The sequence below is a fragment of the Athene cunicularia genome, assembly GCF_003259725.1.
Source record: "Athene cunicularia isolate RWA chromosome 24 unlocalized genomic scaffold, athCun1 chr24_part1, whole genome shotgun sequence".
Lineage (NCBI taxonomy): Eukaryota > Metazoa > Chordata > Aves > Strigiformes > Strigidae > Athene > Athene cunicularia.
In genome coordinates, this window is record NW_020799132.1 from 5,428,406 (window position 1) to 5,443,026 (window position 14,621).

The window sequence follows — 14,621 nt, forward strand, 5'->3', positions numbered from 1 at the left end:
AGAGACAGCAACAGCCCCCATCACAACAGCCCCCATCACCCTACAACAGCCCCCATCACCCCACAACAGCCCCCATCACAACAGCTCCCATCACCCCACAACAGCAAAGTGTGTGATACTACCTACAGATACGTAATTTGGGCTTTATTATAAATCCTTTCTATTCCACGGAAAACTACATTCTATAGTAACACCTCTAAGTTACGCAATAATTATAAAAGCCTCTTCCAGTGCATAGCAAGGTACTAACAGAGGCTGTGAGAGCAGAGGGGGAGTGATGCTCCAGCGTGGACGAGAGCCCCAGTAAGGCTGCAGAAACTCTGTGGAGCCCGTGGGAGATGCCCGTGGCCTCCCCCAGGCTGCTCGTGTGTGGCAACAAACCCGACAACCTCCTTCTCAGAGTCTAAACGGGGCCTGACGGGCTGCAGCCTCCATTCCTCAATCCTGTTAGCATACGTTAGCTCGATCAATAAACTTAGTATAAACGCTCTATAAATCTTTCCCGTTCGTTGGTATTTGCGATACGAATTCGAATTTAACAGATAACTGTGATAATAGTTAAAACAGCTACAAAGTCAGTCGCAGTCTGCAAGAGATCCAGGAGACAACGTCTCAGACTCGGGCACCCCGAACGAGATGACATTCTCTTTCCAGCACTCACAGAACCAACGCGACACAGACGATCTGCTACAACAAAGGAAATTTTATTTAAAAATAAAACTTTGTTTTGCTTTCTTTTTTTTTTTTTTTTTTAATGACACAGGACTGACACAGGTGAATGAAATCCCAAACAAAGAAGCTCTTAGTGGGCAGCATACAAGAATGGAAACAATTAATAAATAACATTAGTATAACCTCTAAACATTAACAATGCATTTGCAAACAAAATGAGGACTTTAAACCAAGTGAACCTTAAAGCTCAGCTACTCTCTGTAAGAATATTTACCTTCTGTTTTTCCTTATTCTTTACAGATCTGAAAGGATTAAATACTGCTATTATATTTTTATATTAATGACACTATTATACTTTTTTAAAATATTTTGTGAAAATCTCAACATTTTTAACACTGATATTATACAAATTGGTATTTGTCATTCAAGAGAAAGAACTACTGTTCCTCCCCCACTGGGAATTTCAAAAAAGATTTCTATTAGGAACTTGAAAAATAAGTGTCCTTATTTCCCACTAATTTTTAAAGCGGCACCTTTAAGAAAGTGCCCTGGGAGTTGCATTTTTTCTTGCTCAACTGAACAAAAACATTTACAGTAATGACCCTGCCTGGGGATTAGCTACAGTAATGTGATGGGCCCAGTGCAGGAAGCCCATGATGTACTGGGGGCCTGGCTGGCTCCCCCAGGGCGAGGGCTCCGCGCGGGACGCAGGAAAGCTCTGCAGAGCCAACCGAGTCGGCGGGTTCCCAGCACAGCCGCTCCACGCCTCAAGCTGCAGCACCTGGGACACACAGGCAAGGTTTTCCCACAGCCCTGGCAGGATACTGTCTCCTTTCAGAGTCCCACTCGGGCACAGTGGCACCGACCAGACGGAGTCAGCCGGACGCCCTCTGTTCTCCACAGCTCCCCGCTGCGCACACGCTTCCCACCCACCTCCGGCCGTACAAAGTGTTTTCGCCTTGCTTTGTGTCCAGGGTTGACAGGTAGGGGGGAAACCAGCATTTTTTTTATGAGCAGAACTCGTATTTTGTTGCAAGCAAAACCTGTCCTACGATTCTACTGTCTTCACACCAAGCTTAGTACAGCACCAGGCCAGACAAGTCACTGTTAGTAACGGGTAAAGTAGGAAACCTCCACAGTTGAAATGCTACAGAACACAGTGTCACAGCTGACGTGACAACTGCCCATCTTTCTTGCCCCTTCTTTCTACCCCTTTCAAAGCAGTCCCACGCTCAAAGGCATCTTTACAGCTTGTCTAGTTCAGGCTCTTCCTTTTCACAGAGGGATGGATGCTCGGATCCAGCCCAGTGATGCAGCATTCCCTTAAGAAAGGCACTAGACATTTGGGTTGGGTTTGTTTTTCTTTTTAAAGTAGCATCGTAAAGTTAACTTCTTAATAGAGATCAAGAGGCGAAGGGAAAAAAAGAAGAGAAATCAATCTTAGGCTTACCTTTCTGAAAGAACAACAAGAAAAAGACACTGTACAGTGCCTGGATTGACTTCACAGAGCGCAGCCATAAGACACAGTCAGGGCTCTGCTGCACTTCAGCGGTACTAGCAAATGCTTACACGTCCAAGGAGGAAAAGCCAAGGCTTAAGTTTCTTAAATCAGTTCGAGACACAAACAGTGCACAGAAAGGACACATGCAGAAAAATTAGTGATACATGCCACAAAGATTGCTCTCTCTAATCTCTAATACCTGGAGCAACCCCCAGAGGAACGTCTCTCAGCAGATAAACCCCAAAGACAGGCCTGCAACAGCTCTGCTGGGCATGATTTAATTGAACATTGCAACAAGCCTGTAATAAAGGGCTTGAATGGGACAGGGCATCAGTACTCCGATCACACACACGCTGTGCAAGACAAGAGTTAAGGCTTTCTAGCTGGACTTGGCTCTTGCGCAGCCTTGGCAGTGGCAAGAGTCACAACGCCACACTTGAGCTGAGTTTACGCAGCAAGTCAAAGCGGCTCCAAACCCGACACGGAGCTAGCGGCAGCACTGGAGAGAATATGAGAGAAATAAAATCGTAGCGCTCCCTCGCAGAAGGGTTTTTACCTGGTTCTCCAGGTAAGTCTCATACTCTAGGACTGGTTGCTCAGGTTCACAGGTGTAGGATGCAGATCTACTGAGAGAACCACCAGAGCTGCCCCTCGCTCCTGCCTCTGCAGCACCCAGCACGGGGCTTGTTCTCCAGAAGCTCCCCCGGGCAGCCTGACCGAGGCTGCCGGGCATAAACTGGCAGAGTGCTTCACACACACAGAGAGCAGGACTGGCTCACTACACCGCTGACCGCTGCGCACGTGGGCAGAGGAAGAAGAACAGCTCTTCTTCTCTGCAACTCAGCAACCCTGACCAAGGCCAGCTCCTGCTCTTGGCTGCGCCCGACCTCTCTCGGCACCACCGCAGAGCACCGTGCTCACAGACATAAACCTACGGGGGTGCCACTGGCATGTTTCAGCCCTGGCCCCGCAACAGCAACGGCGGTGATGGCCTGCAAGTATCTCAGGAGATCTCACGGTTCCAGAGAACATCTTCTTTACTACAGAAAGGAGGGGAGTAAAGAGAGATAGTCCATGCTTTTAAACTGCCTGGAACCCATCGCTTCGATTTAGAAAGCTGTAGAGTTAGAGAGAAGCCCATACTTTACAGAAACAAAATATTTTATGCTCAGTTCCCTTTGCTAATACTTGCTAAGTCCTCTCTGCCAACTGCGAGCTCTTTCTCCGAGACCTGAGCCCAGCTACGAGATTCTTTAAAAGGCCAAACTGCATCCAACTGCCACAACCACTCCAACAATATTTCAAGCTGCAGCCCCTTGCCTAGTGACTGCTGCTGCCCTCGAGAGAGATGCAAATAATGCTGGACATGCTTCCAAAGGCTAAGAGCCCCCCAGCGTACACCGAGCACTCGTCCGTGTGTCAGGCCGTGGTCTGTGTATCCCTACTTGATTTAAACCGTCTCAAAAGGAACCACACGTCTCTCGCACATCAAGCGTATACGAACAGAGTTAAGTAACTGAGTACGCAAGTCAGGTTTTTTTTTTTCAGCTGAGTACTGACTTTTAAAGCCACGTGATCGTTTGACAAATACAGTTTCCCAGATCTGTTTTAACACAAGCTCTGGCAACACCTTAAGAGTAATGGAAATGGAGGAAAAGAGACCCCATGTTGTTTTGATAGCCATGCAGAGAACTGCTGCATTTCTTTTTACTGCAAAGCAGGTAAGATACCAGCGAATACATCAGCTGCACCCACCGATTCCACAAAACAGCCTGGCACAAAGACAGCTGGCTCCTGCAAAAGCTCTCTGAAGGAGATGATGGAATGTGTGTGAAGGCCACTAGTCTGCAACAGCCACCATGCAATTAAGATAAATAAAACATCATATTTACCAGGTGCAACATTCCTAGAGAAAGAGCACATGGGAGTGTCCAGTGACGGCTGCCCGAGCCCAGCAGGGCCACAATCAAGTCTGAGCATTGAAGCACAAAATGCTCGAGGCTATAAAAGGAGAAGCAGCAGCCAGTTCTTTGCTCTCACTCAAATTCTTCCCACCCTCTCCCACCCCTCAAAAACACGCAAAACTTTCGGGACATCTAGCTGCCTGGAAATCTGGTGCTGCCAGTGCTGCCGGCAAGAGGACATGGAGGAGGAATCCAACTCCCAGCACTGTCAAGATCAAAATGTCTGACAGAAGCCAGTCACGCGCTCTCCAGGCAAAAAGGGAGGATTTGAATCGTAAGCAACAAATGCTATTATTACAGGCAAGAGGGAAACACCATGGCAAACAGGAAGCAATCGGAAGATTCTTCCAAGGTCTCCTATTTATTCCCAGCAGAAAGTGACCTCCCAGCTGCTCTAAAAAGCCTGAGCCAGACGCGTAGCAGCGAACAGATCCAAACCTAGTACCATGAACCACAGGACACACCACACTGACCTCGAGACTTTGTTTCTCAGAGCATTCACTTAGAATTCACAGCACAAACACTCCCCCCAGCCTCCAGGGCATCAGCTCGGGGATCCCTTGTCGCGATACCTTTCTCTACCAACACCCTGGAAATAAATCTGTTCTCTCAAACAAGAGGTAGGGGTAAAGGACTCCAAGACATACACTGTATAAAACACCATTCTGCTCCATTTCATCCCACTGCTTTGAAATCTGGAACCACAAAAACCTGATAACTGATTCTCTTAAGAGGCAGGACTGACCTCAGCGCGAAGTCTCTAAAGGAACCCCTTCCCCTTTGGTGCATAGCTGGGCTAGGGCTGCCCAGGCAGTTGGTCCACAGACGTCGTAGGTGTGGAGGTAATGTGCTATGTGGCCACATGCGCAGGGGAGGAAATGGAAACAAACTCCCGGAGAATATTCTTGGCCATTTCAATATTGTTATGTGCAATGACCAGTGCTTTCTGAATGTCCTGATATGAGTAGCCTTGGCTCATTAGATTCTCGATCTCACTGGAGAGTTGCAGTGACGCACTGGTCCCACTGCTGGCTCCGCCTGTTTGGCAGCTCCCTGCTTTCCGCTCAGAATTTATCCTCCGTGGTAGCGGCTTTGGCGGCCTTTCTGGAACTTGAGAGCCATCTGAAAAACCTGGAAGGAGAAACAGATGCATCACTTCAAAAAAAAAAAAAAGAGGACATGTGATTCTCGTTTGGAACAAAGCAGGAATGCCGTCAGACTGATAAATGGCACTTCAAAAACACGCCACTGAAAGCTACTCCACTTGCCCCAACCAGCCTATCCTCTCACACAACAGGATGGATTAGTTCAGCTTCCCCTCTCCTCTGCAAAAACAGCTAGGGAGGTTTTTTCTTAGGGGGCCACATCAGGTTAATTTATTAAGATAAGACCATGTAAATAATAAAAAAAAAAACAACTGACCAGGGATGCATGTGTGTGTGTGTGAGCAGAGCTTACAGCCTTAGAATAAGAAGCAGAGACCCGATGGGAAAAAAATTACATAGAGAATATGGAATTTTACCAAACATCCCATTTCCATCTAGGATCTGACAGCAACCCCCAGTTTAAGTGTCCAGATGCTGACCTCTCCTCACAGACCTGCTGTCCGCACTGCAGCACGCACAAAATCAGATCTATCAGTTACAACTCATCCACCTCAATTGCTCCAGCAACTGAATTACGTTCTCTGAAGGGTCTGCTGCTCTTCCCCTGCCAGCAGGCCAGGGCCATCTACAAGAGCTCCTGCTGAAGCTCACCCTGTCTAAGGGCTGGCAGCTACGGCAGCTCGGTACGCTCAGCATGTCCTGCCTTTCCTCTCCGTCATTCAGATGTGTTATTTGTCCAGGGAAGAAAAAATAGCCAATAAACCAAACAAGACACCAAACACTCCAAGGACTTAGCTAATGCCTTGGAGAAAAACCACATTGTTTAATGTGTTAATCCAACATCTGATTTTTTGAGTACTAACCTCCTGGATCATCACAGAAAGCATTTTTTCCTACTTTGCAAATCACAGGAAACTTCTCTGCGTGAGCATCTGACATCACCTTACAGAAAGTTTTACTTGTCTTCTGGAGAAACCCCTCAAGGCACTCCAGATAGAGTTTTCTAGCAGCAGAACTGGTGCCATAAGACTAAACCATAAGACTAAGAATGTTTAACCAACCCCTTTTTAAGAGTGGGCACTGCAGCACTGGTCAGAAATGAAGCAGTCACTGCGGAGCCCTTCTGAAAAACTTTGTACCAAAAGCACTGAGATAGAGGAGGCTCTTCAGGAAACAAATTCACTGAAGCTTTCTCACCAACCACAATGCAGTTCCAACTCCCTCATCTTCAAAGTACAAGCTTCTTACACACAAAAAGCTCTTTGTACATTTGAGAGAAAGGACTACCCACTTCTCTCTCCCAAACTGTCTTTTGAAACAGCTGTTTCAGCTTGAACTGGACCAAATTTCAGAGACCATGGGTCAACTTGAGAGGACATCTACAGTATTTTTGGTAAATGATTAAGAAACTAAACTGTAGGGCACAATGCATGAGAACATAAATCTGCCAAAATGTGTCCCATACTAGTCAGGCTGCAGCAGTAGACAATACCCAGTGTCTCAGAAAACTGCATATGTTTCCCAGAGCGGTAACAATCAGCATTTCCACAGCATTTTTCATTAGCAGATCTCCTAAAACTACAAAGCGGTACAATAGTGTTGTTATTTCAGGGCTGTAGAGACAAAGAAACGTCAATGATTAAGCTCTGTCCTTCGTCTGGGAGGAGGACATGGGCTCCCTCTGTCCCTTCTTATCCCTTTCGGCCACGTTCTACAGACACAGTGACGGATTTAAAAAATGAGGTGGGGAGCAGGGAGGAGTGGCAAAAGCTAATAAACTTCTCTGCACCAGTAAACTCTTCTCGGCGCTGAAGAAGGGCAAGCTCAGGGAAGGGGAAGTGGTGAAGCTGGTGAACAGAAGACTCACTGGGGCAAGTGGTCCTGGAGATCCCCAAGAGGAAGAGTTTCAGAGCTTTCTTTAGAGCTGCTGGACAGTTGTGGGGAATAAGTCAAGTATTATTCAGAAAGGCTCTTGGAGAGGCGAGGCTTTTAGTTTTTCCCTCGAAGAACGTGCCTTGCAGCCAGGACAAGATGTCCTCTACTCCCCAGGGACAAAAAGCTGACCTTGCTGAGCCGCTAGGTCCCCGCTCCAAGGAAGAGAGGGCATCCAACAGTTCACTTGTGCCATCTGCTGGCAACGATGGCAGCCGAGACAGGCAGCCAGCAGCAGTGCAAGGCCAACCATCTCATCTCACCTGGGCAGTGACCAGCAGTAACATTCTGAAGCTCTCTTTTATGCCCTGGTACAAAAGGTATGCCACGCCCTGTAGGAAACTGTGGCTTAAGAAATATCCTTTAAACTGAGGAAAGGTTTTCCCAACTGTGATTTAAATATGATTTGCTAGCTCAGTGATTAAATGACCAAGGCAGTGCACTCCAAGCTGCAAACCAAACTGAACCTAAGAACCTGTGCAATTCTGCCTCGAAACCTGATTTTACAGCTTACATAGAGCGACAGAAGTTTCAAACACGCACAGCAAGCACTCGGTACCCCCTACAAGGTGAAGAATATGGGTGTTCTCTAACCTGTTATGGGGTCATTTTCCAAAGACATTCGGCTGAAGGCAGGTGTGGCATTGGAGATATCAGACAGTGTGCGACGAGCAATAGCAACTGGCAGCGGTGGTTTGGGGATGTCATAGCCGTCTTCCTCATTTTCTGACTCTTCAGGGCCATTGCTGGCAGTGGCTGCTGCCAGATCCCCTTCATCTAGAAGAAGAGGCACATGCTGAGCTCTGGGAGCGAAGGGGACCTCTCTCAAGGCAGACTCTTGTTCCCCTCTAGTCCCCAAACACTGACAGGACACACAGCTGAGGTTTTGCTGCCAAAACCCCGCATTCAGTGGAAGCTCTCTCCAGAAGGTAGTATTAGATTAAAAATACTTATGACAGATGTGGGCTGACAATTGCTGCCTAGGAAAAAAGATAATCTTCAAAACAGCAATTTTTTTTAACAACTGCTGGGCATTTTTATAGCACATTCCAACTAGGCTTCTCAACAACATCCCCACATGCAGTCTGTGGTACACAGACCCAGATGTTTCCACATACATTCTAGCTACTTTAACAGCGAAAGCAAATAACATTTAATTTACCCTAAGATGCTGTTTCAACAGCGACTGGGATCAATTCACCGTACCCCAGTTTCTCAGTTGCTTTTTTAGCACACCCACTCACCAGAAGTGCTGACAGTCTCGAAAGCAGAGGATGCTGCTTGGGAGTGAATGTTGTACATTGCTTCATACGTACAGCCATCCGTCTGCTGCTCGCAGTCTAAAACTCTGAGGGAGAGAACACATATTTCCCTTCAGACAAGTGACAGTGGGTCAGCCACCACCCCCTAGTCTCGGTGACCGAGAATCTGCACAGATTCCCTGCTTCAAAGCGAAATCGCCACTGTTCTGTGAAAGAGTGTTTGTTCCAGAAAATCTCTAGAAATGTATACACTGCTTATCAGCTTAAAAGAGTTTAATCGATACCACCAGAACACAAACTTTTAATAGAATTTTGAATTTCGGTTGCTGCTGCTCTCAAAAGGTTACCAGCAGAAACAGGGAGGAGGGGTTATCTGACTCCTTTAAGACTCTGTGAGGATTCTGCAAAGAGCGGTAAGTCATATTTCATTTACAGTAAGCTGTGTTAGGCTAGATTCCGGTGAATATCACTGGGGGAATCCAGCAAACCAAGCAAGCAAAATCTCCGTCCCAATAAACAAATATTTCCCAGAGCTGTGAGGAGGAAGCAGTGTACATAGGAACAGAATCTCACCGTAAACTCTGAGTCATTTCCAAAGGCATTTTGATCTCTGGTTTTTGTACAGCAGGACCTGGAGGCACCACAGGCAGAGAAGATGGTGACATGTATTCAGTGTCTTCATCGCTTTCAGACTGTTCCCCAGGAGGCAGTTTTGGTACAGGCAGTGGTCTGGAGGCAGAAGAAACAAGATATAAACATCAGAAAAACATTTACACCAAATCTAATTAATATCAAAGCGACCTTTAATCCACAGCAGAAGTAACAAGTAGCCATCTTATAGTGATTCTGTCTAAAGAAATAAGCTGGCTTTCAGGATTCTCAGCAGTCCAGCTGCAAGGTCACACTGGCACAAAGTCATGACGCAAAAGGAGCTGACAATATCGTACACATTACACAAAACCTATTTCATGCAAAGATCAACTCAGAAATAAATTCATAAAAGAGCTAATAGCAACTGTGGCCTGTTCCCTACTGCCACAGCCAAGGGTAACGACCAGCACTATCCACAGATCTCTGGGATGCTGATTTCATCTGCTTTCTCCAGATTGTGGATTTTGCATCTGTCAGAGATTAAAACTAAGGCTGACACACTTGTGTCACGTCCTGTCCCCGACATCAGCATGGAGCACACCCTACGATTACTATTCTGTAAGTTACAAAAGAGCACTTTTGCTAAAAACCAACAGACCTGGCAGCTAAGGAGTAGATTGCATTGGCAGAGGAAGAGGGTTTAATCTTGGGGTGTTCACACTCTGGGGTTGTTGTTGGAGCGCTGTTCAAGCTCTGAAAGAAAAAAAAAAATCCAAACTGGGAATCAGAAACACTACAAAAAGCAGTGCAGTTGCAAAGCTCTCAGACAGTCATTCAACACACCCTCTGGGGAAATGAAGCACCTTCATTTGTTCCAAAGCATTTATCGACACCTTAGAAATCCAGTAGTTTTCCCTCAGTGAGGGCACAAGTAGGGTTTTTCTCCTGTAGTCAACTGACTGCTTAACAAAAACTGCAGGAATTTTGTATCTTTTGAGACTCCAATGGCTTTGGCAATTTCAGCTGAAAATAGGCCAAAAGGCCAAAATGTGGGACAAGAGGAAAAGGATAGAGACAAGCACACACATAAAGAGACAGAATGACAAATGGGCAAGTGTCATTTTCTTAGACAATCTGTCTAGAAATGTACTTGCTTTAAATCTGAGAAAGCTGGAGGTTTGAAAAGGAAAAATTAGAGGAATGGAATCAAAGAAAGCAAAATTGCCTGGGATTTCTTTTAGAGAACAATATGTTGGACTACTAAATTACACGTCATGACATTGGCAATAGTAACAGATCCAAATTTAACTCGGATTTTACGGCGTTAAACGAAGCATAGCTACTGTGTATGTTGTACAGGACTGAAAATCGAGACGAGTAAATTACACTTTTGCAGCACACCAGCTTCCCATACAAAACAGTCTTCTCGGTTTTTCAAAACTGAAAGGTGAACGGTGATCACGAAATCGTGGCTCACGACTGCTCAAACTGGGATTTCAGCCTTGCTCCCTAAGAAGTCCTCCCATTATTCTCCCTTGTTGAGCACTCATCAGTTCCTTTCCAGCTCTCCCTTGGCACAAGATCACCCTAGTCAGATGAGAAGAGGGCACCTTGGAAGATTTAATTCCTCACGGACTACCTCCACCTCCGACAGGCCTACTCACCACTGGGTTGTCCAGGCTGAGCGTGCTCCCAAGCCGATGGCTGTCAGCCCTGGACTCCATCTGAGAGGGCAAGGAAAAGGGCAGCGAGTGCCTGTTTGACAGTTCTCTCCCAGCCCAAGGGTCACCAGGGCTAAGAGCTACAGATGGGGCTTTTGGAATTGGCCTGGATGGCCACAGGTCCGCCTGACGGTTGGAGGGCACGGGGGGTGGTTTGTCTCTCGAAGGACAATCTCCTGGCGTGCAGGGCAGAGGACGTCTCTGAGGTCGACTTTCAGTCCCAATGGAATGTGGCCTGTCCGGAGGTGGTGGTGGTGGGAGATCTCTGAGCGTGGGTGGGATCGGCAAAGGTTTATCCTTGTGAAGAGTACCAGGTGCAGCCTGGAAAGCAGAAGAATGTAAAATATTGCTTAACAAAGGTTGTCTAGCCACAAAAATAAAAAGGAGGGAGGCAGGTGGCAGAAGGGTGAGTTTTGGTTTTCGTTTTATCTATTTCTACAAGAAATTATCTCAAAGGATGTGGAGATAGCTCTCCACGTGTCCACCAGTTAACCTTCCAGAGGTACCTTCTCTACAGGCTTGAAGAAACAGCACAGTAACTACATGCAGCTACAGCTAGGGCACTAAACACCTCAGATTTTTCTTGAAGAAAAAAACAAAAGCTCACAGCAGCATTAGATTGGATTCCAAACAAGGAATAGCCATCATATATTAAAAAAAAAAAAAGATTCAATTGTGGGTTATTTCTACAAGTTAACATTCATCTGTCAGCACTGAATATTCGTAGAAATGGCTATTTTCTTCTGCCTGAATTTTCAAGCATAATTTCATGACTTCATCCAAACCAGCTGAATGAAGAACCGCTGCCATGTCTCAAGAGCCAATGACCAAATGCCATCAAGATCACACTATTGCCTTCTGCTAGTCAAGCAGAAAACCAGTTAATCTCTCCCAGTCACACATATGTCATTCCTTCCTTAGTTTTCTATCTGTAAAAAAAATTGCTTGATGGAAGAATTTGTGAAGAAAAGTTGGGACAGAAATATGACACCTTCCCACATCCAGCCTGCTAGCTAGGACAAAACTCAAGCCCCTAAAGGCAGCTCAAAGGGCACGGGCAGCAGAGGCTGAGGCTGAGCCAGTGAAGATAGCTAATAATAACAGCAATAACTTGGTACTTCAACAGGAGAACCACCAGTCAGCCTAAGTGAAGAAAAGACAGGCCCTTTAAACAGCAAGAAGGGACTGTCCTCCCATGGATTCCAGAAGGAAGCATTTGCTTTCAGGACAGACTGAGCTTTTGTGGGGAATGGAAGTGACCTGACAGGACTACAGAAAAGGAAGAAGAAAGTGTGGTGTGAAAGTACTCAGGGATAGATCACAGGGAACACGCAGTGTTCACCAGAACGCTTTTCTTCTTGCCTGCCCCACCGAAAGCACAGCTGAAAGGGCAAACAGGGTGTCTGACCTTTGAAGAGGTCCCAGGACTGGAAGCCCCCGGCGGGTTGGACACTCGCTGCTGCAAGAGATCCAGTCGCGGCGGCACAGGAGGGAGCGTGGCCTGTGGAGCTACTGAGAACGGAGAAGGAGGACGCTCAACCTGAGAAAGGAAAGAATGGGAAAATCAACCCGTGACAAAATCCAGAAGAACTCCTTTTCTCTAGAGAAGCTTTCACGCTCTCTGACTTGCACTGGCTTCAATATCACTGCCCTGTTACATTATCACATCACTGTATCAGGAACAATCACACGGCAGCAAATGAAGGCAAATGAAGGCACAACAATACCTGACTGCAAGCCTTGAAGGTCACCAGTGGTCTCAGCTGTGGCACACAACTGAAAATGCACACTTAGCAATGGCACAATAAAAGACAAAATGGTTTGCAGCAGTAACAAACCTGCCTTACCGCGCCTTCAGCAAAAGCAACCTTTTTTTTTTTTTGACACTAGAGGGCATAATGTGCTGCAAAACCTACTTACTGCAGGCACCACTGTGCAAACTACCTGTTCCAGCACTCACTACTGTGCACTAAAAACTCCATTTTCTTCTCTTTTTCATAAAGTTTATTTCACAAGCAAGGCTAGTGCTTTCCAACTTTGAAAAGCTTTATGCAGGTTTGAAGAGTACTAGCCTCCTGCAAACCATGCCAGGAGGTCACACCGAGGAAACTGCTTTGCTTCCCCAAGCTATGTATGCAAAAAGTACCTCCAGGAATAAGGGTTACTGTTTAGTACACTATTTTACAGGCTTGAAGCTAAAGAGAAATATGACCTTGAGTAAACCAGTGCAAAGGTTCTTTCTGACCAGGAAAGGCAGCTTATTTTAGTGAATTCAATCATTAAAAAATCAGTCCAAACATACTTCCCTACGCAGTGAAACAACGGATGTGTAAGAGCAACAACAAGTTTTTCAAAAAAAAGCCCATGCAGGGATCCATAAAGAATGTCTGTCTTGTACACATCTCCTGGAAGGAAGTAGCACTAATAGCAAAGAGTTATCACACCTTTATTATATAGATTTATCAGACACCATATAAAAAGATGACAGTCAAATTGTCTTCCTCAGCAAAACAGCCTGCCCTCTACCCGGTTAGTCATCAGGACCTTGTGAAGACGGTGTCTGGCTGGCTGTATTCATCACTGGGAAAATGGATGAGTTTTTGCTGATACGGGTGAACTATGGGCAATAAAAGCGGCATTGCTGCGCATGCAGAGAAGTGTTCTAAACCTAGCTCTTACACTCCAATAGGTCAAGCCAGCCTTTTCACCTTCCTGAGGATCCTTTCAAGGCAACACACAAAAGATTAAAGATTTCAAAGTGTGATCAACACCGCTTATTAGAACCGACAGTTTGAGCCGAACGGACAAAACTGAACCTAAAACCCTGCTTTCCATCCTGAGTAAAACCTTTTCTGTTATCAGGTCTGACAACCCTCCCACCCACAAATCACTAAGACCACAGAAAACTGATGGAGAACATTCAGCCTTCGTACGTATTGCCACTTCTACTACCACACGCTCTGGTGAGCTTACTTTGGTACCAGCGAGTTCTTTCATCATGAAGAGGGAATCATCAGCTCTGTCGTCATCATCATCATCATAATTGGGTGAGGGAGTTCCTTCTGCCCCTTGCCGTGATAACCCTCCTCCTCCTCTGGGATCGAATGGGTCTACTACAATTGGCTCCGTGCCTTTGATTTCACAGCGGCAAAATGGACAACCCTGGCCTTCTGATTCCTTCAGGGAAGAGAAGAGATCTGTTACCACAGCCACTCTGATGCAGAAATTAAAACGCACAGTTAAGATACAAAGAGGTTTGAAACCTCTTTCAACTGAGAGGAAGACAGGAAGGCAAACTGGGCTACAAATATGGAGTATTTTCTCTCTGAAGTAGAAACAGCTTCTTAGCAAGTCCTCGCACTTCTTGCCTATTCCCAGCTTAAGAGATCAGGCATCGGGCAGAGGGAACTGGGGGGGTTTAGTCTGGAGAAGAGGAGTCTGAGGGGAGACCTCCTGGCCCTCTGCAACTCCCTGCCAGGAGGGGGCAGAGAGGGGCGATGAGTCTCTGGAGCCAAGGCCCCAGCGCCAGGCCCTGAGGGAATGGCCTCAAGCTGCCCAGGGCAGGGTCAGGCTGGCTCTGAGGAAGGATTTCTGTGCAGAAGGGGCTGTTGGGTGTTGGAATGGGCTGCCCAGGGCAGGGGGGAGTCCCCGGGATCCCTGGAGGGGTTGGAGAGTTGGGCTGAGCCAGCGCTGAGGGATCTGGGGGAGTTGGGAACGGTCAGGGTGAGGTTCACGGTTGGGCTGGAGGAGCTGCAAGGTCCTTTCCAACCGAGATGATTCTGTGATCAAATCGCCTTCGCCCTGCGCTGGTGAAGCTGGCACTGATGCACTGCTGTTACTGAACTATGAGCTTATGTCCCCAGTTGTGCTAT

At 46.6% G+C, this 14,621-nt stretch overlaps 1 protein-coding gene across 1 annotated transcript in view; it reads right to left on the reverse strand.

The window, feature by feature from the left end:
* Positions 1–764: 764 nt before the first annotated feature.
* The window catches only part of CBL (Cbl proto-oncogene), a 58,287-nt gene continuing 44,430 nt past the window's right edge, over positions 765–14,621 (reverse strand). The window contains exons 11-18 of the mRNA XM_026863669.1: positions 13,723–13,926; positions 12,158–12,289; positions 10,693–11,070; positions 9,687–9,781; positions 9,011–9,166; positions 8,420–8,523; positions 7,770–7,952; positions 765–5,268 (exon numbers count right to left, since the gene is read on the reverse strand). Coding sequence (XP_026719470.1) covers positions 4,988–5,268; positions 7,770–7,952; positions 8,420–8,523; positions 9,011–9,166; positions 9,687–9,781; positions 10,693–11,070; positions 12,158–12,289; positions 13,723–13,926 — 1,533 coding nt within the window. The 3' untranslated portion in view covers positions 765–4,987. The remainder of the gene's footprint in view (positions 5,269–7,769; positions 7,953–8,419; positions 8,524–9,010; positions 9,167–9,686; positions 9,782–10,692; positions 11,071–12,157; positions 12,290–13,722; positions 13,927–14,621) is intronic.